Source organism: Dysidea avara, chromosome 5 (genome assembly GCF_963678975.1).
Source record: "Dysidea avara chromosome 5, odDysAvar1.4, whole genome shotgun sequence".
NCBI classification, from domain to species: Eukaryota; Metazoa; Porifera; class Demospongiae; order Dictyoceratida; family Dysideidae; genus Dysidea; species Dysidea avara.
In genome coordinates, this window is record NC_089276.1 from 11,625,078 (window position 1) to 11,648,299 (window position 23,222).

General features: G+C 37.0%; 1 protein-coding gene across 1 annotated transcript in view; it reads left to right on the plus strand.

Annotated features, from left to right (window-relative positions):
- Positions 1–23,222, plus strand: part of LOC136254997 (adhesion G-protein coupled receptor V1-like) — a 128,874-nt gene that overhangs the window by 30,628 nt on the left and 75,024 nt on the right. Inside the window, exons 4-9 of the mRNA XM_066047718.1 lie at positions 4,440–4,501; positions 5,401–5,488; positions 7,835–8,029; positions 11,032–11,145; positions 16,863–16,925; positions 19,503–19,564. Of these exons, the coding sequence (XP_065903790.1) occupies positions 4,440–4,501; positions 5,401–5,488; positions 7,835–8,029; positions 11,032–11,145; positions 16,863–16,925; positions 19,503–19,564 (584 nt within the window). The remainder of the gene's footprint in view (positions 1–4,439; positions 4,502–5,400; positions 5,489–7,834; positions 8,030–11,031; positions 11,146–16,862; positions 16,926–19,502; positions 19,565–23,222) is intronic.

The window sequence follows — 23,222 nt, forward strand, 5'->3', positions numbered from 1 at the left end:
GCTGTTATGCTTGTGTTGGCATGTGTGTTGCTGCATTTGTGTTGGCATGCATGTTGCTGCATTTGTGTTGGCATGCATGATGTTCTGCTTTTAGCAGTATGAGTATGATCCGTTCACTTCCACACATACAATGCTATGAATTACTTCATTAAGAATTTAATAGTTGATCCTGCTTGCAGGGATCTCTAGCTGTTTGCTTGTGTTTTGCTACATCCTACCAGGCAACATAGTCTCATGGTATTTTGTCAATTATTTCAATAGCAATACATTCACTGCAGTTTGTTCTCACATATAAATATATTATTTTCAGCTACCTATGTAACTGCATGGCCAGCAACTGTGTTTCTGGGTTAGACAGACGAGTTGACTTTCTGCTCTTTGTGTTGCCAATTCGCTGCAGTTATTTGTGACCTTCGCAATACACTTTTTACCATGATATGTGTTTGAACTAAGAGCTACTTATCATTTCATTTCACATAAATCACATGCTGCTGCAGCAAGCACCATTTATGACTTACATATTCCTAATGCATATAATTTCACCATGCATGTACCCTCCTTTCTGTTGAAGCAAAAAAAATATAGGTATTTGCCCGTTGGATATATGCATTTTTCCCTTCCATGTGTGTGCAATACCAACTGATATGGTATAGTGTTGCTATAACGGGGTGATAGGGAACTGAGGAAGTTTGGGGAAAATTTGGGTGAATGAAGTGCTAATTATCTGTGCATGGCTAAACCAAATCAATTACGCTAAATTTTACTTATATGATTATTCATTGGTTGCTGCTATCGTTTTGTGTTGCTATGCATATATGGTGCGTTGCTGCAATCTTGTAGTAATTGGAAGACAGATTTGCTTCATGGCCAACTGTAAATCCAGTTATGTATTGTGCCATATCCACAATGCTTATCTGCATGGCTTGTGCAAAAGTTATTACACCCTACTCCAACAATTTCCTCAGTTGCCCTTTCCCCAAAGTACTTGTGTATAGATATCTGTATGAATGTTGTTTTGTGCTGTTATGTATATTTTATGGCAATTGTGCAATGTTATGTGGTAGATATTTGCATGAGTGTTTGTTTGTTTGGTGTTGTTGCGTACGCTTTATGGCTTTGTGGAAAATGTTATTGTGGTTAGAATTAGGGCAAAAGTAGGCAATAGAGCCAGGTGTGGTGGAAGGGTGGTGTGTATAGCTAGGAAAATATTATATAGTTATGTTTATTTTGTATGCAAGCATACAGTATTAAATACATCGTATATGGTGATTGTACCCGAGGGTGTGCACTGCTTGAATATGCTGAGTGCACACTGCCCGGGGTGTTGCCACACCAATCAGCATGTTAACTTGAAATGTTGTCCAGTCTTCCACACACATCCAATTCTATGAACTTAAAAGACCATAACTTAGTGATAAAGAAACATTTTAACCTGAAAATTTCTCCATATACTCAGCTATGGTGGTGCTCACTACCCCTTTTCGCAAATCCAGTCACAATTAGATGCCGCAAACTCCACGCCTATTGGCTAATGCGATCTTGGTTAATTAATAACAATTGAGCATCGTGACCAAGCTTCTTAACCGTTTATTTACTTGATCATGATGACACATCCTGTTATTATTGGTCTAGCTGCATTAATAATACTAGCACAATGAAAATATGGAATAGTGACACACACCCTGGAAGGCTGACTCGAGATACTCTAATATAGCAGTCACCCTAATAGAACTGTCACACATGTATAACTGTATGCTATAACAGAAAACCAAAGTAGTATATTAAAATTTTAATAATGAAGTAGGGATCCGAGCAATAAAAGGTGGTGAAACAAGAGATGAATGATGGTATTACAGCATAGCTTGGTGGCAAAATTCCTACTTTGGCATTGAGCAAAATCGTTGTTATATCATGCCAATGTAGGGATTTTCCCACTGAGCTATGCTGTAATACCATCATTCATCTCTTGTTTCACTACTTTTTATCACTTGGATCCCTACTTCATTTTAAAATTAATAATTTTTAATATACTAGTTCTATTAGAGCAACTGATTGTTCTATTAGAGCAACTGATCGTTACTATTAGAACAACTGGCTGTTCTATTAAAGTATTTTGATCTTTATGCAAACTGAAATCAGAAAATCTATAGAGGGCTCCAGCCCCCCTTCCCCCGGTTTACTATGCCTTTGGTTGGAGATACCTACCGATCAGTGTAAATAGACTAGTCTCTTGGCTCCTAATGGGTCTGATGAAACTGTGTACAAAATGTCAAATGCATATTTTGAAGGATTCCCAGCTAATGGTTCTTACTTCTAGCAGCTTTTCTACTTAAATTCATTGTGAAAACAGGCTTAAAATCCATTATTTCCAGTGTTGTACAAATAAAGTAGTGCCATCAGGTTGTAGGAAAATCTTGTTAAATCGATATTATTATATAAGGATGGTACTTATGCAACATTTAAACATCACACAACAAACATTCTACTGCTCAAGCATTAAGTTTTCCATACAGTTCCATGCACCAGACCCAGGGTATAATGAGACCATAAATAGAAAGATATGTAGGTTGTTATTGCCACCAATGTATAGACTGGTAAACTACATTAAGACATTTAGAGGACATAATAATAATAATAATAATTATACAACCAAGTACTAAGAATAATGCGAAATGCGGTTAAAATTACATCATAAATAAATAAAATAAATAATTAATAATCAATGTTTGAGAAAACTACGAGGCCTAGAGACATAAACTAACTGGGGATCGATTCGCCTGTGAACGAAGGCACAAACGTATAATCGTTGTGCCTGTTCGTGTTGATGACTTGACCATACGTGTAATTCTATATAACGCCCAGTACCACACCCTTGCTTAATTACAGACTGCTCGAAGGAGAAGATTAGTGAATGTCCGTGAAGTGACTTCAGGAGAGCGAGAGGCCACTTTACATGTAAACAAGAAGATTACAAGTAAGTTTTTATGTTTGTAACGTCTCAGGTCTCCATGCCAGCTGCCAGTCACATAAAATATGTAATTAATTAACAATACAAGAAAACATTAAAACACATGCCACACTCTTTACAATATAAAATACAAATAAACAATCTTGTCTTGTGCAGCTGGCATGGCGAACTTCCTTTGTGTTGGTGTCAGGCAATTCAATACGTGCTTAATCTTTTTTGTCTTCACCTGGCTTAGCTACTAGGTTCTGGCTAGCTTGGCTGTCTTCCTTTATCTGGTTCATCTGGCTTGCATACTCCTACAGTATTGTGTAGCTATCTCCTGCAAGTTGTGTATGCATAATTATAATGTGTCACCCGTCACTGTGTCATTGCTACACCACTGATGAACCTTATTTAGCTCTAGTTAATGTTGATACTTTACTGTATATTGGCTAATAATTTTTATCTGGTGATGTTGCCTATAATGTATTGCTGCATACAATACTGCAATAATGCATAGTTCTCTCCTGTCCATTTTGTATACATAATTATGTGTACACATCACTGTGCCATTACCACACCAATGATGTACTGGCACTTAGCTACTGGTGACCTTTAGTTACGATGTCACTATTGTGTTGTATCTGTCGCTACTGTGACATATTGAGTTGGTTTGGGGATTGTGCCTTCACCACCTAATAGCCTCACCAGGGGGCTGTCACGTTGGAATAAATAATAATAATAATTGTCTTGACGGTAAACCAACACGCACACACTGTACTGGTCATGCACTGCCTTATTGGTAGGTTGTCCCGTTAGTAATTGTACTTGGTTGTATTTGCCCCGGGTATTGTTGATGAAGTGACATGTGAAAAAGTAATAAAGTGTATGCTACTCTGTGTGACTGTCTCAGCAAAAACCCGACTTGTTTGCACAACTTCTGAATTTTTTTGCAGTGTCCAAGGAATGTAGCTTTGGAATTATAAGGTTAGACAGTAGGAAGAGCAAGATAATCCATTTGTCCAGTAACTATACTGAAAATAAACTACAGGTGCTTACATTTGCAACCATATCATCAGTTTGCATTAGTCTACAATGTTGAAATTTGGCTTAAAATGTTCACCATGGATTAGCAAATCAGTCAAGGTATAGTACTAGCCTTGTAGCCACTTACACATGAACTATGGGTATGAAGGCAAAGAAAAGACAACAATCTTGCTTACGTTTACCGCATCATAAACAAATGCATGTGACACACATACCTTTGGGGCTGCAGAAACACAACGAACTCTCCATGAGCAGGCGAATAAGATACGTAATGTATATAGTTGTAATCAATTTGAGTCTTCCTTCTCCAAGTAATGGCCTGATAAAAACTTTCACATTCTTTTCTTTGATTTTAAATTTCGATTTCTCAAATGCATACTTGTACAAATAAGTCGGGATTTGCTGAGATGGTCACATATATTATACATATAATATGCTTTTGTAGCTTACTAGGAAAACTGCTGAAGACATTGGATGCTGTATTAATGTGTATTACAAACTTGTTCAGTAAGTTGTGTATTATTTAACACACAGAATTATTTGTAACACTTTCACATACGTATCAGATCAAAGGAATTAAAGAGGGTACATTTGCCTTGTATACTGGGAAGCAAATACTGTAAATGTACACTAGTGTACACTGCAATATATCAAGGAAACCGAGGTGTCTTCTGCCAAGCATCTCCCTTGCTTAGGAACATGATTTCATATGGTAACTAAATTCACTGATTCCACTCACCCATTCACACTATAAGTAGTTTGGGTAGAGGTAGCCTCCCTTGGGTTACCTATCTGTCTCTGGTATTGTTTAAGGGAAGCTACACAAGTCTGGTTTGACCTTCTTTGCTATGATAGGCTATAAATAGTGCTACAATAGTAGAACAGAGTTCTGAAGTGTCACAGTACTAACTTGTAGCAGCTTGTTGATTTTCCCTAACACCACCTCACTAAGCTTCCGTTATATTTCAGGGTGATTTAGATGGCTCCATTCCATTGGCTGGCTTCCATTTGGGCCAGATAAATATTAATGACAGTGGGTTGGATTAATGCTGTTTTTTTTTCCATTCTCTTAGCATTGATATCCCCGGAATGCTGGCAGTAAATTAATCTGCTTGTATCGTGAGTAGATTCTACCCACTATTGCAGCAGGCATGAAGAGTGTCCTATTTGATCACATATAATGAAAATGTTTGACTCTGCCTGCTGTAGGTAGTATTATCACAACACCCCCAACAACCCATTACTCCACCCCTTTACCAGTGTTTATGATTTACTGAAGCTCCTGTTAGTACTTGTACCACCATTTACAATTGATGTAGCTTATAATTCCTACTAGTGTAAGGTGCACTTACGTATATTAATTTATACAGTAAAGGAATATGTTCACATTTTGTTACATTCTGCAGAGCTTTCCTAGTTAACCCAAGTAGAGTACCTTTCTACCGATATCTACCAATTTGCAGCGTACATGGAATTAACACTTGCGAAGATGGGGTAGGTTGTCAAGAGTAGTTTATTGAAGTTTGTTAAGTATTTGTTGCAAGAGTACGTATCTATTGCAATGAGATTACAAATTACATAAATTTTAGTTTTGAAGTACAATATGTCTTATTAAACCAGTGACTTTTGCTTGCATAATACACCCTATCGCTGAAGAAACATTTATCAAGACATAGTAATATTTCATGCTGCTTATGAAACCTATCACACATGGTATATGGTACAGATTTAATGAAACCTTGCATTTACAAGGACACCAATCGCTAGCGTGGCAGCCCACAACTGCGAGTAATTATTTTGTTCTACTGCTTAATGCTCTGGAGTTTTGTCTAGTTATAATTCACCCACATGGCACATATTAGTACAATGGGTATTTGTCTTGATATATACATACACTCACCCTCTAGCTTGTGCCTGCAGTCCTTGGGCTTGTGGATATATATTAAGAAAAGTATTTGTGCCTGTGGTATTAAGTGTTGCATATATTGTAATATAATAGTGTAGTAAAATTAATTTAAAAATGAAGTAGGGTTCCAGCAATAAAAAGCAGTGAGACTGATGGTAGCTATGAGGGAAAATCCCTAGCTACTTGGCATTGTAGCAACATGGGAAAATCCCTACTTTGGCACTACTCCTACAATGCCAAAGTAGGGTTGCTACAATGCCAAGTAGCTAGGGATTTTCATTCATAGCTACCATCATCTCATTTTATTTTTAAATTAATAATTTTTTATTGCACTAGTTTGTTAATTTTTTGTTAGAGCATAGCTATGAAATACACATGTGGCTGTGACTGCTGTATTAGAGTATCTCGATCTCGCCACTCAGCTACGCAACAGATCAAGCTAATGGGTGTGGCACAATGCCTTGTTTTCCTATAGAGCTAGATTATTATCGTGGTCATTGAAGTGGTGTGGTAATTGTTTTAATGCGTAGTTTAGCTGTTACAGTCCATTAAGTGCCTCAAATAGTTTCATGGTGTCTCAATACACTCCTTCAGAGAAGTGTGGATAGGGAAAATTAACGCCTTCGTATGGTTTTCATGAAGAAGAAGAAGAAGATCATTTATTTGAAGATAAAAGGAATGGCAAAGCGCAGAAGGCAGACATTCATTGGAACTACAAAAGGCACATCCCACCGGTGAGTTTGTTGCTGTGGCATAAAATGGTAGCTGTGCACTGCTTCGTTTGACCTCCAGCCTTGCAACTATGGTCAGGCAGGCAGGCGAGCAGGCGGGCAGGTAGACAGTCAGACAAAATTTCGAGTTATGATGATGTTTTAAAGTTCAATATTTGGATGCCTGTAAGTGTTTCTTTGTTTTTTTTTATGCTGTAATTGGCTGAATGGAGAAACACTATTCTGTAAAGGTGATTTTTCCACGCATGATATTTCCATGATGGTTTTTAGATGCTGCATTTTTAGTGACGTGCGTCACTTTAGAGGGGAACCCTACTAAACAGTATAACTGTACTGTTTGATATTGCTCACATGTTATTTAACTTGAGTAGACTGACTTGATATCACTGGATCTGGCTTGCCTTTCCAAGTTTTACTAATCATAACTCCCTATGTTTTTAACCCATCGCCTTAATCGCCTTAACCCATAGCCATATAAAACTTTATATAATGCATGCACCAAATCCACATACAGTAAACCACTAAAGTGGCTACTAATATTCATCAATTGCTAGCTCATAATATAGAAGGGTTGCAATTTAGATATGTTATTGGAATGATGACATCATAAGAATACGATAGTGTACAAGTTTCACAAATTACCATGTTCCTTTTTGTAACATTAAGATAGTTTAAGCACAAATTCACATAGTGTTTTAAATAAGAAGATAGGGGGGTATACTATTGAGGTTTGTGAACTCTGCACATCCTAGTCATATGTAAAGTTTATTTGTTGATCTACAAGTTGATATGGTCCACTGTGGCACTGTTCAAGCAGCATCGCTTTCAGCTATTCACTCCTAGATTGGTTGCCTGTGGTCATCTTCACTAATGGAGTCTTCAAGTGAGCTAATGGTAATTCTTATTGATCGAGGATAGATTTCAGCTGAAACCAGGCAAGGCAAACGAGACTGTGAAACAAATAGAGAAACAGTATTATATGCACCTTTAAGGGTTAAAATTATGCTAAGCAGATGTGGAATTTTAGTGGTATAATGTGACCAAACTTTAAGATGTTATCTTAATCACAAGTCAAGCTATAAGTTGTCAGGTATAAAATGCCTTAAAACCCGTTTATCAGAGATCAGTTCACAAATATATTGCATGTATAATACATAATAATGTTTGTACATGTAATTATATATATTACGTCCATGTGTGTAGACTACTGAAGAAGTAGCTTGTTCAGTAGCTGATGACATACGAGACAACAGTGAAGCTTGTTTAGATGTCTCAAATGACTTTGCTACTGCCACAGATTCATTTGATCCTCCATCTCAAACAATTGTTGAAACAGTATGTGGGCCAGCTTGTAGAGATATACTAGGTGATGTTGCATCAGCATGTGGAATTGTTGACGTAAGTTACTATAGATAATATAACTAGTGTAATGACATCATGCAACATATTCATACACAACACACACTCATACTTACACCTACTACACTTATCTACATGACAACACCCACACTTATGTTTTGTCTTATTGGTATGGCTGATTGGTTGCAAGGCATCCTTCAAATATCCTTTGAATCACCTGTGACCTGCTGCACTCCATATGGCATCCTTTTGTAGTTGTATCATGTTACTTGTATAGATCTATCCATAGAAAATTTAGATTGTTCTAGAACATTGTGTGCGAGTTGTATTATAAGTTCTCAGAAACAATGTGCACTCTGTTATAGAGAAGTGCTCAGAAAAACTGTGTGCTCTATTAGAGTGCTGCATTTAAAAATAATAGATAGTCAGGTTATATACCAAACAAATACACAAGTCACGCAATCAAGAACTAAGCAAACCAGAGAGCAGAATACTCTAATAGAGCAATCGGCTTCTCTGCAATTTGTTGTCACGCCTACAGGCTAAGCTGCTTATGCAAACCAGTTGAAATTTTCTTTCACGTGTCAGGTACGTAACTATCAAGGTACAAACCTTCAATAATGTAATGGAAATATGTTCAATTATCAATGTGAAAACCAACTATACATGCATGTACCAAGCACGTTTTTGCACATCCCTTTAGACATGCAATGTTCAACAACTAGCAAATATGAAATAAAATATTACAAAATTTCAAAATATAGCACAGATGTCTTTTAATATCTATAGTTCTTCTGTTTACCTGTAGGGAAAAAGATAGACAAAAGCCAGCATAGCTAGCTGTACTAATATAAAAATAAATGAAAACAGCCCAGCCGTGAAAAAAGGGCGTAACCTTCCAAATAGGCTAGTATGAAAAGGATGTGATATCAAAGGTGGCAGCCAAACTGCAATGATACAGTGTTTTGTCAATTAATTTGTAATGTTGCAAAGTTAATTAAGTGACAATATAATAATTATCATTGCAGCCATTTCTTAGCCACCACCTTTAATATCATATCCTTTTCATGCTACTAGCCCATTTTTAGAAGGCCACACCCTTTTTCACAGCTGGATTAGATTATAAGAAATAGTTTAAAGCTTTGTACAGTGAAGTAATTTGATCATGCATGCACAGAGCTTCATGCAGACATGTACATGCATCTACAGTATATGGCCATGTCGTTATTTGATGTGTTTCACTTTTCACATATGTTAACCTTACACCTGATGAATAAACAGCCGGTGAGTTGTAGTAGTAAAGTAATGTGATTTGCACTACATAGGTAGATTATACACAGATTATGGTATACGTACAATTGTCATACAAATTGTTGATTGTGAACTGGTTGCTTGAGATTAAAAGTTATAGCCAAGAGAGAATTGTCTGACTTGTCATAACTGTTTTAATGCTACACGGTATAGTGATTACAAAACTAAACCAAGGAACTGGACATATGATTGTTATTCCAACTAATACCATTGAACATGTAATAAACTGTATGACTGGAATAGGAATTAATTTTTTGTAATATTTACAAAAAATTAATTCCTATTCCAGTCATACAGTTTATTACATGTTCAATGGTATATAGATTACGACAAAAGGAACAGTATTCCAAGCCATACAAGTGCTAATTTTACATCCCATTAAATATATTCATGATGTAATAACTTGTTGCACAAAATGGCGAACTTGTGACAGGATAATCACAAATAAAAGTGATAGTAATGGTATAAATTTGTAGTGTAGTATTTCCCCTGCAGTTCACACCGTTGTTTGGTAGCAGAAAAGAACTGCTCTGTAAAGTTTCACGCCATGCAAATTGCTAACAGTTGCTTCAGCCAGGCTCTAGCAGTTGGTACAATCTTGTAATGTTGTCACGATTGTATTACTGACAAGAACTTGTTAGTAACCAAGCCTGTTCAGTTAATTAATGGTCTACTATGGGCTAGTGCTACTGTTCTTGTGGCTACATTTCCAAGCTACATTTCCAAGCTACATTTCCAAGCTACATTTCCAAGCGCTCCATGCAATTGCATTACCTTCGAGCATTCAGGCTGTTTACAATCTTCTACTTGGCTAACAAAATGATTCCAAGTCGTTGTAACAGGCTGTATGGTAGTGAGACTACCAAACCACAATCTCTGAGTAATTGCTTGTTGCACTTGTGCAGCTTCAACACTTGTATGGCTTGGTATACTGCCCCTTTAACCTGGTCACCCATGATTAAACAAACTGTATATACTGGCTGCTGTAAAGATCCACACAGTTACTATTATACGCATGAAGTAATCTCCTAAAATATAGTCAGCTACTAAGTGAGAGCAGGAAATTTTTGCCCAAATGTGACCAGAGTAGGTTTTGCTGTGCAGATATATAGAGGAACCGTAAATACCTCTTCCAACTGACTCTTACTAGTATATGTGACCAGGCCTGCAAAACATGGCATATGAGTACAAACTACACCCCATCACATAACAGCTAGAACACATCTCTCTATTGGGATAGAATAATTCTGTAAATTGTATTATGAAGCCGCTTAACTGGTCACTAATAGCTGAAAATTCTATGGCCATAGCATATTGACATTAAAAGTTATGAGTCAATAGATAAAAAAGTAGGCAAATGCCTATTTTTGCCACCCCGGTCACATGTATGCTATACTCTTCAGTAGTTCAATAATCTTAAAACTCAACAGAATATTCCTTAAAGATGATGAGGGGGGAGGGCATAAATTATGATTTAAAAATATACTGAGAAGCAAACTCCATTCTTTTTCAGCAGTTGTGGATAGCTATTTTGTTTGTTGATTTCATGTTAATCTTTCGTTCTTTCATCTAATTATGCAGCAAAAAGAAATTACAATGATTGTAATGTGTGACATCGTGCATGTGTGTAATATTATTGCAATGGTACTTGGTTACTTTGTGTTATTTCATTATTTATAATACAGTTATTGCTGTGGTGAACATATGTCCATGTCATTTTATGTATACAGGAACATCAAGAATTTCCCTCCTTCTTTCTTGCTTGCACCAAGAATAATGAAAATCAAAGTTGTATATTGGTTGATGCAGATTCACAATATGATGAAGCCCGTGCTGCATTGGCTGTAAGTGTATTGTACTGTGTATTGTCACGAGTAGTCTTGAGCCTATTATGCTTTTGAGCAATGCTCCAAAAATTCCCCTACTATGCTTCAATTATGCCCCATTATGCGCCAAATAATATTTTCTCTTGACTGCTCTGTGAATGTTCTATTAGGATATTTCAACATGTGGTGACTGTTCTGTTAGAGTATATCGATCTTTAACTAGTCTTTCCTTCACAAGTAGCTATAAATCTGATTTTTACTGTGTTTGCACACTTGTATCATGCAAAGTTTCAACTTATCTGATAGCCAATGTACAAAAATTGTGCCTATTTATGCTCAATGCTTTGGCTACCTATTATACCCCAAATTATGCAAGCATAATTGGCACAGGCCTAGTCATGAATCTATAAGCTTTTCAATGCACAAAGGAGCATTTAACTAGTAAAACAAACTATTGTGTAATACAACAAATTACAAAGTGGTCATAATTTGTGGGACACTCTTGTTAAAATTACCAGCCAATTTTCATGGTTGAGCAAGATATTAGTTAGGTTCACTATGTCAAAAAATACACTTTCGCTCAAAGTTTATGGAGATTAGCAAACCTATACATTTTTGGAAAGCTTAGAGCATGAGGAATCTGAAAATCAATGTTTAAATTTGCACAGATTCCTGCAAGGTCAGCATTTTTAATTTCAAAGTGACAGCTAATAAAATAAGAAAATTCTAATATGTGACCCAGTCTGAGAAAAAAGGTCTTATCGCCCGTGTCAGCAGATTCGATTTGTCACCCAGGACACACAGCTACATGAATAAACTATCTAATTCCACATTCAAAATCAGCTAGACTTGAGTGGTCTGGTTTTGCTGGCTGCTTTTCCCAAGCCCAGTGGCGATCCGTACGTGTGGTGTGGGGCCTTAATGGAGCTCTGGTCAGCCTGGGAATGACTGTATGTGGCTGTACAGCTCTGTGGTATTGAATAAGTACCTCTGCTGTGAATGTCCTTTCATTTTAGCCAGTTTTGAGACCTCAATGGCTCAAAACTTGGCCTAATTCATCCCTTGGCCTTCCTTTTCAATTTTTGAACACCATCTTTCCCGCCTTCCAGGCCCCCCACCTCCCACCCAATTTGCAGCTCGCCTGATACAGTTAACCTCAGTTTAAAAACTATCTAAAATGGTGGGAAACTTAGTTGTTGGCTACTTGCACAGTGGATGCTCTGGAAGGTAAGGAATTGGTGTAAAACGTGTGAAAATTTGGTACATATAGCTTCAACCATTGGTGAGCTACAACACACTAAATACTTAAAACTGGCATTTCTCGATACTTTTAAATAAGCGATTAGCCCGGTTTTGTCAGACTGGGTCACATATATCGAGTTAAATTTGATATAAAAGTTTAATAAATGAACTCAACAAATTCTCTGGTGATATTTGTACACCTCTTTTCATTAGAGGTGAGACAGTTAATCATGAACAATTGAAAGTTTTTACAAAGGGAATTAGAAGAACGTCTATTATACTGCAATAATTCAGGAATGATTTATAGTGAAAGAAGTAATGAATATTCTAGAGTATAACTGGTGCAAAGTATAATGTGACTTCTACTTAAAAAAACTGAAAATTTAGATACTCTAATAGAGCAGTCGCTTAAAGGCAGTCAACTTTTGAGCCCATTTTTTGCTAATGTGCTTGCGTATGTTTAGCATAATTAGCACTAGATGAATTTTGAAAGAATTTTCATTTTAAAAGTAATTGGAATTAGCTCTCTCCTAAAAGGGAAGTTTCCTTTTTACATAAACAATGAATTCACCATGATCACCAAGAGCAATTTTATGCACCAGATAGACAGCACCAACAAGCTAAAATTGATACATGATCTTGAAAATTAGTATCCACTGTTACCTAACTGTTAATCCAATGTAAATTTCCTTTCCAGTGACAGAATGATTACCATCTTTAAATAATCCAAATATTTCCATTGTCAATGGAGTGATTCTTATCCAGAAGATGACAAAGATCTAGCCAAGATTACATTTGCAAAATCAGTACATGATTCAAATGGCTTTTTTGCAACTACATCTAGTGCCACACCCCTTTTCACTTTTACAACTGCACTTCACCAGCTCCATACATGCAATGTAAGCTATTGGCTGGGTAGTCCAAACAGGGTTCCATTCTTTTTATGTTCATCCCATTCCCATCCCCAAGACTCTGGAGTAGGCCGAGAAACATGACTAGTAGTCTAAACACTAGCTTGACAAGTGGCTCTTTTTGCATGCTGCAATAAGGCATCTGATGTTGGTGGAATATTTTCTGTTGTTTTGTTTTCACGGTAAACCAACTCCATCCTGGCTAGTTTTATAATGCTATTTTTGTTGCATAATAATACTGTATATCTTTCCAGCATCTCAAAGTGTGGAGATTCCATATCAAAGTTTGTAAATGGCTTTAATGTGGAAAAATGCTGTTGTAACTTATGGAAAACTATTCTGAGCTTCTCAGGCCATGCGCACCAGGCAGGTCCTCAGTCCTTTCTTCAATGCATCAGCCATGTGAACAACAACTCTTGTATCTGCTTTCTGATGATCACATTGTAGCATAGCTTGTGTATAGTGTTATTTGTCAACACAACCGGCATGGGTCATCAGTAATGAGCTATCAGGATACTTGAATGACATGACTTTAACAGATAGAATTCTTATTTCTTTCATCACACAAGAAATCCGTCCAATTGGTTAGTCCTTTATTTTTCCCTGCCACTTTCTGTCCAACAACCTGACCTCACCTTTCCCCGGTTGACGCCTTAAGACTGTTGTATGTGTCCCACACTAGATCACATCGTGAACATTTTTTCCAGTTGTCTGACAAGATTGAGGTATAAAGACTAAATCTGCATATTCATCAAATGTACATGTAGTTTCTGCACCATCAACAACAGTTACATCAAAAACACTAGGAGGCTCTGGTTGGTCATCTTCTGGTAATACGTATATTAGATCATAGATCAGTCAGCTGCTGTTTTCAATTGTCAGATGAAGGTGGAAAAGGCTGCTTTTCATGCTTGAAGGATGTTGGCATATTACATTACCTGTTTTTTTTGCTACAATGTTAAACATTACACATCATTTTTCAAGTTTTCAACAGTCTTGCATTGTTTTGATTTTGCCTCCTGTTTTGAGCTTTTAAAAAGTGAGATATTCTTTGAATCATACTAGTACAATCAACCAATGCAGATTTGTAGTAATTGTTGAACTGCTCTTTCCCCAAAGCTTCAATGGTACAAACAGTGTCCCATTGACCTGTCTATCACAATTCCCATGTCCAATGTTGAAAGGTTTTCAAATTGATCTAAGAATGGATTTTCCTTATCTTCGTATACTTCCACCAAAGAAATAACTTTTGGTTTATAAGTAGTTTGAGTTGAATATCCATCATCATGACAAAGATTGTCATTGTATTTATTTTCTAAAAACTGCTTTTCAAATTTTCAAATTCTTCTATTAGCCATGCTTGTTCTGGTTCAGAAAGTAGTCATTTCCTGAGAGCAACAGGATTCTGCATAAGTCCGATAGCACCACAAGACCCTATTACTGGGGCATTGTTTTTGATCAGTGGGCATTGCTGAGAAGTTTTTTTTTGTTTTCTGAATAACCCAATGACCATTTTCATAAAATTGTTGTAGACAAGTTTTCCATATCACAAATGTGCACAGGCATAGTGATAGTGCATAGTCCAAGGTAAAAAAACCATGGCACGATTTGTTTTAGGGAATCAAGGTAAATGGAAAATTCCCAGTGAGCTCTGACGAAAATTACATCTGTTAGTTCCAAGTTGGATGCAGTGTCCCAATATACAGACATTGGACTGGTTTTCCTCATTTCCACTCTTGTTTGGAATCAATTAAATGAATCATTTGTTTGTGAGAAAGTCTTATCTTGGGGTATTGCTAAAGCTAGTGCACTAATTTGGCAAGCATTTCTCATCTTCTTTCGATGCAATATGTTGAGAAAACTGTCTATAGTAGAAATGGCTTCGTGGAGTACTTTTGCTTGATGGGTCTGGATGGGTATCTGCACTGACACAAGCTGGTGTGGCATCACTACTATGTGAAGGCCACCCATCATAGCCACACATTTGTCTTCACCATGTGTACCTGGCCATTTCTATTAGCTAAAGCAAATAGTTGAGCATCAAAAGCTGTAACTGGAATCTGACCAGGGTTAGGAATTGTATACTGTAGCTTGAGTTTGTATTGTGATTCCATGTTTTACTATTGCTGCAGAAGTTGCAAACACATAGAACAAAGACGTTAACTGAGTAATGCTTGTGTAGGTGCTGTAGCTTCAACTTTATAGGAAAATACATGATATGTAGCCCGTGATATCTGTTCTTTATCAAATTTGTCTTTGTTTATAGCTTCCATGGCATCATGTTCCAGCCAATTGTGTTCAGTCTGCACTGCCTCATTGAAATGTTTATGAGGCAATAAATTTGGACTAGCTAGGTGAAACACAGGAAACTACAACAACTTCCTTTTACAGTACTAAGTTAGGAAGAGATGAGATGAAAAGTTAAGGTGTTACCAGCGTCTAGGGACTGCACTTCCAGACCCCTCTGCTGTGACTGCCTACTGGATCAAGTAAAGTAGAACCCCCTTGAGAAATTCTGATTAGGGTCTATTAATTGCAATCATAATATCATGTGCATGCACGTGTGTGCACTTTTTGTAATTACATTTGTGATAATTAGCATCATGTATCGTAGCAGTGGCCTTGAGTAAAGACAGCTGGAAATTTGAGAAATGCTGGAAATACTGCAGTAAGATTCTGGGAACCTATACACTTAACAAACCCAACCACCATGCCAGGATGGGGGTTGTATCCAAGGACTATTAGTAATTAACTAAAATCTAGCATTCTTCATCTAGTTGGGCTTCTCATGTGTGACTGGGTCTGGGAATACTGGTCTTATCGCCCATGACAGCAGATTTGATTCTTCACAAAGACAGTGGCAATCCTACAAGCAGTCTGGGGCCCTAATGGAGCCTGGGATTGGCTGTATGTGGCTATACAGCTCCATGGTATTGAATAAAGACCTGTGCTGTAAATGTCCTTTCATTTTAGCTAGTTTTGATATATCTGAATGGCCCATAACTTGGTCTCATCCCTACGCCTTCCTCTTTAATTTTTTAAAACAACCCCTTGTCCTCCTCTGGCCCCCACCATTCACCCATTTTAGAGCTCACCTGATACAGTCAACCTTGGTTTAAAACTATCTAAAATTGCAAGAAACTTAATCATTGGCTACTTGTACAGTGGATGCTCTGGAAGTTAAGGAGTTGGTATAAAACGTGCAAATATTTGGTACACATAGCTTCAACCATTGGCGAGCTACAACACACTAAATACTTAAAACCGGCATTTCTCAATACTTTTAAATAGGCAATAAGACCGGTTTTCCCAGACTGGGTCACATGTTATTGTTTATGTGTATGTATATGGAGAATTTCTGCTTACTGCTGGTGGTGCAAACCATGACAGGTACATTTTAACTAAAAGTAAACTTGTCACGTAATATTATAATTCACTGAACTTAATTATAATATCAAAACGTGTTAATAGCAACAAATGGATTAAATGGGATACTGAAGTACGGAATAAAAGATCTACTGTATTATGTATGCATGTATGTATACAGATAAGGTACTAATATCAGTAAATTTATTTGTTTAGGCTAGTGGAGGACAGTGTTCTTCATTTACAAATAATGGGACCTGTGATGAGATGTGTGCAATGGTATGTACACATAATACATACAATATTCTTTTACATGATAGTTAGATGTCGAAACACAGGGTTCTACGGAATTTAGTAACCTGAAAGGCCCTGTTGTTGTGGTGTTCACAAGGGCACTACTACAGGGCTGAGGATTTCAAAATTCCATGGAATCCTGTGTTTCAATGTCTAACTAATTTAAACCACAGCTCGTTGTTGTACCTTCACAGCTGCTTGTAACATGAGAAATGTAGCGTTGAAGCCTGTTACACCTCCCTGTATTAGTATGACACTTGCTGTCCAGTTAAACTCCCATGTGTTTCCAATGTTACAGATGAATAATTGCCATGTTTTGTATTGCCCCAGAGACAGGGATCTATTGAGACATAAACAAGGGATCTACAAGATTTAGATACCTGTAAGTAACAAATGAAATTTAAGTATTTCACCTTGCTGTGGTCTAAATTTAATTAGACCACAGCAAAATAAAATACTCGAATTTCATTGGTTACTTTCAGGTAACTAAATCTTGTAGGTCCCTTGTTTTCATCTCAATAGATCCCCATCTCTGAGGTGATACAAAACACAACAATTGCTCACTCATAACATCCATCTGGATAGCAAGTGCTGTACAAATACAGAGAAGTGTAGCAGTGTATTGAGCTTGTTTCTACCAATGCGTGCTATGTCACAAACAGCTGTGAATGTATAACAACGAGCTGTGGTCTAGATTTCGAATCTCAGGATTCTAAAGAATTAATTTTAGTAACCTGAAGGCCCTGTGGGCCTGGGGGTTTCTAAATTCCGAAGAACCCTGTGATTTGAATTGTTCAGTGAAATATGTATACATAATTACAGAGTACTATTTTCTTCAGATTGTAGTAAGACTATCATACAGAGTCTATTATACATTTTCCCAGTAGACATACATATACACACCATAATAATTACCATATTCTTACCATGTGCAGATTTTATTAGATGCAGTAGAACCCTTTACACATTAAGGTTATAGGTTATAATGGTCACAGTTGTTGTTGTGATATGCATAATACTAATTGAAGGAGTTAACCCATATAATACTTTTATCTTTCTGGGTTGTCACCATTTACGTTGAGGCACTTTTGTGGTTGTGGTACCATATGAGACCAATATTAAGAGTGTTTGCTTTTAAAATACTCACCAAGCACAAAGAATTACCACTCGATGTTTTCAAAGACAGACCACACCCACTTTAAAACAACACAAAGTCTATGGTTTATGAGAAGAACATAGGTAAACCACACCGAGCTGCAGAACTGGCTCATTTTAGACATCTAATATGCTCAATGCTATTACATTAAATACTCGATTACCTTTCTCGAGGTGATAGTTATATACAATTCTTCCAACAACATTCATTAAGTGCATTTTGAAAAGGGATTTTGAAATGCTGAAGGAAAGGCTTTCTATATATTTGCACCAGACCATTGCTTTTGTAGTGTTGTATTGCTCTACCCTGAAACAATTCATGGTCTGAATTGTCAAAGCTTTACCTTACATACATTGTCCAATTTAAAGTCTTGTGGCTGTTCTCCACCTGTAAAGATGACCCATCCTATGGTTTCTACATCCAATTGTTTAAAGTGTGATATTCTCAGTAACTAAATCCTTTGTTTGGTAGATGGTTGTTAGCCTATCAGTGAAGTTATATAACTTGGCTTGCCTAGCTGGACTACAATTTTATTGTAAGAATAAGGGCAGACCTGGCTCAACTCACAATTCTATCATAACTGTTTTTTGAATTTCACTTCCCTCAGCAAAACCGCAGGCATTTTAAATGAGCAAGGCATCTACTTTGTGTCAAGGAGAAAATCACAAGAACTGTATTACTTGTGCATGAAAGCCAAGGGTGTAGGAAAAATTTTGGAAAGGAAGTGCACGGACATACATACATCTTATCATTTGTAACTGTCTCAGAAAAACTCCACACACAGTAGTTTGCACCAACATACTTTTATAATAAAGACTGAAAAGCAATGGTTGAAATGACATGTGCTATAATGAAATGTTTATGAATGTTTCAATTTTTCAGTTACTTATGCAGTCTCGATTTTCTTGTGATATATATACTATTCAACATAGTAGGCAGAAATTTACCCCATTCCTTGCATGACACTCTAAATAATGAAGTTTTAAAAAGAAATTTGGAAATAAACTATAATATTATGAGGTTTTGCTGAAATGGCCTCATTTTGCAAGTAAATGTAAAGTTGTCCATTTGCTGCTTTATTAGTGTACTGTATACACTTCCAATGACATTACTTCAGTTAGAGGTACATATACATATACTATAATAATACTAATTGAGGTGGCTAGCATAACTCATGCAAAACTCTAGAAAGGCGTGCAAAATTTATTTATAATTATTAATTTTAATCTTATTAAAATCTGTCAAGAGCTTTATCTACTGTTGATTTAGGTTGACAGTCTTTTTTAGTATTGTAGCTATTTTGCATTTGGAGAGTGCTGTAATAATGACATTATAACCAGGTTGTTATCATTCCTTCATTTTATGTTCAACTTTAACATACTGCTGAGTCTGATGTTATTATTTAGGTCATCACTGAGCTAGTCAAGGCTGCAGGTTGCTGCTATTATGAGTACTACCGTGTGATAAAGTGAGACAAATTGATGAAACATATTTTGACATTGCCAATGCATTGATATTGATACATTGTATATACTTGTATTTCATTGCAATGTTGCACTATAGACATAATATGTATCGAGACACACGGTAGTGTGTCGTGAGGCCCAAGAAGCTGGCATGCAATACCGTGAGTATATTGACAGGAAGAAAACGTAATGGTCATGCATATGTAGCTCCGTGATCTCTTATCTGGTTGAAATCAAATTTACTACAGAAGTGCCTGCATGGTAGAAGAGTCTACATATGAAATTTGAAGAAAATCACCCCAGCCATTTCCAAGATACGATTGGTTAAAGTTTTGGTTTTTTCCCTTTGTTGCACACTTTGCAAAATCTGCCATAAAATACAAATGCGTACTCCTATTAAGTGGAAATTTGGTACACTTAAAGGGCTCATTACTGCGAATCACATTTACCACGTTTGGTGGGAATCCGATAAAGAGTCATGGAATTATTTGCATAAAATAAGATCGAACTTCTGTCATACCCACAGGGTAAACCCCTTGAAAGATTGGGCCGAAAATTGCTATGTAGTTGGAGTAACCATCATAGAAGTACCTTTGTGTGGTTTGAAAGTAATCAAGGTAGAAACCATGGAGATAATTATGACAAAAAACCCACCTTGTGTCACAATTATGCAATCGAATTTCATGAATTAAAATTTTCATGCTTACCAGGCAAACCGCTTAAAAGAGTGAGCTGAAAACCAGCATGTAGATGGAATAATCATCATAGAAAGTCCTTGCAGTAGAATAAGAGGATTGGAGTAAAAGCGACTGAGTTAGAACACAAAATGTAACTATGTGTAGCAAGTGCGCGATCGAGATACTCTATAGTACAGTCACCGTATTAGAAAATTCAGCATCGTTAGTAAGTTACTGTATTAGAGAGTTCAGCTAGATGAACTCTGTACTACGTAACTTGATTTAGCTGAACTCTCTCCTGGGTGTCTTGATGTGCAGCTGAACTCTCTACACAGCGACTTATTACATACTAAAAAAAGTCATCCAGTAGAGAGCTCAACTACAAAAAGACACCCTGTAGAGAGATTCGCTACAAGCAAATCACCCTGTGGAGAGTTCAACTACAAAAAACCACCACATAGTAGTGATACACCGATACTGATACTAGTATCGGTATCACCCCTATTTTGGCGGTATCAGACTTGTATCGGTAAAGCTATAAATTCTCGATACCAACCGATACTTTGAATGACGAACTTTAATACTTTTTTAAGATGGCAGCGTACATAGCGCATCCAACCGAATTGAGGATTGTCTGATATAAGTAATGAATTCTTTGAATGAAACCAGCCACTAGCATTATTAATACGGTGGAAACAGCAGTAAGCCATGAAATAAGATTCACTGAAGCCATAAACTATTGTTATCTTCGTAATTGATAGCCATTTATTAGCTATGATTCAAATTACTAGCTGTTTCCTGTGAAAAATTCCTGTGAGACAAAGTATCAGTATTGGATCAGTATCGGTCATTTTCAACCTCAAATATATTGGTATCGGATCGGTAGTGAAAAATGGTATCAGTGCATCACTACCGTATAGAGGGATAAGCTAGAAACAAGTCACCCTTAGAGAGTTCATCTACAAACAGGTCTCCCTGTAGAGAGTTCAGCTACAAACAAGTCACACAGTAGAGAGTTCAGCTACAAACAAGTCATCCTGTGGAGAGTTCAGCTATAAACAAGTGTATAATATTATGGTGCTTGCATCCATAAATGCCCAAAACATACACAGCCAGCAAAATCCAGTCCACTCAAATCTAGCTGATTTTGATTGTGGAATTAGATAGTTTATTCATGTAGCTTTGTGTCCTGGGTGAAAAATCGAATCTGCTGATGTGGGCGATAAGACCGGTTTTCCACACTGGGCCACATTTATGGATGCAGGCACCATAGTTCTGTAGAGAATTCAGCTACAAACGTGACGCAACAGAGAGTTCAGCTGCAAACAAATCATCCTGTAGAAAGTTCAGCTACAAACAGATCACCCTGTAGAGAGTTCAGCTAGAAACAAGTCATCCAGTAGAGAGATCAACTAGAAGGTTCACCTTGTAGAGAGTTCAGCTACAAACAAATCACCCTCCAGATAGTTCAGCTACAAACAAGTCACCCTGAAGAGATTTCAGCTACAAACAGATCACCCTGTAGAGAGTTCAGCTAGAAACAAGTCATACTGTAGAGAGATCAGCTAGAAGGATCACCTTGTAGAGAGTTCAGCTACAAACAAATCACCCTGTAGAGAGTTCAGCTACAAACAATTCACCTTGTAGAGAGATCAGCTAGAAGAAGTCACCTTGTAGAGAATTCAGCCGCAAACAAACCACCATGTAGAGAGTTCAGCTGCAAACAAATCAAATGGTAGAGAGTTCAGCTACAAACAAATCACCCTGTAGAGAGATCAGCTAGAAATGAGTCACCCTGTAGAGAGATCAGCTAGAAGAAGTTACCTTGTAGAGAGTTCAGCTACAAGCTGATTCATGGTCACCACATTTTATTTCACAACTTTTTCACCCAGGCTTTTTAAAGGCCACACTCTTTTTATAAAGCTTGGTTGTTTTTGCATGGATTTCACTTCTTTTTTGTATTTTAAATAATATACCCAAAGCACATTAAAGTTTATTTTTATACAAATCATTGTTCTTATCTACAGATATAAGGAATTTTAAATTCAATTAAGGAAACAAAGGAGGTCACCTACACCTGCAGATACGGTATACTAGTGAACATTTAATCCCTAATTCAGTCATGGGTATGACTGAATTAGGGATTAAATGTTCACTAGTATACCGTATCTGCAGGTGTAGGTGACCTCCCTTGTTTCCCTACTTTTTTTCTATGGTTCCTAATCGAGCTTAAAATTCCTAATTTTCCTTATGTTTACTTTTTAAAACATTATTTTGACTGGTGGACCCATGCATACCACATCAAATTAAAGGATGGCACCAGAGTTAATGTTTTTGTGTAAATTTGTACCCCAGTTATCAATTACTGGTGTGAAAGGGAAGTGGTCCTTACACTTTGCTTTCAGCTATGTTTAACCCGTTACACAGTGCTACAAACGAAGAACAGTATCAGAAACGCCTCCATAATCAATCCAGTCACCACGGAAAATATGGACAATTCTCGTTTACAAACAGGAAGCCATACATAGCACTACCGTGAATTGACACCTTGGGCAGTCAACAGAAAAAAATGGGACACAAAGGAGGACAAAGGTAAGTCCATGATATGTGCACATTGTATGTACTGCGGTATGCCAAAAGGCACGTCTCAGGACAAAGTAACATTGAACCGTGAAAAAATCAAGCCTTATCTGCTATCTAGTTACACTTGCCTGAAGGCAGCAGGCAGGCAGGCAGGTTGACAGTTAGTCAGTAGAACAATCCATTGAATAATTTTTTTTTCATAACAATTTATTGGAAGCAGTTAGGATCTACTGAAGGTACTTTTGGTCTTAGTTATTCCTATCCAATACTGCAATTGTTTGGGTGACATTTGGCCAGAAAGATCCAAACCTCCGTGATTCCTAATATACAATACTACTGTATTGTATGATACAATGACAACGATATAAGACAAACTAGTGTTCTACCAATACAGAAAAAT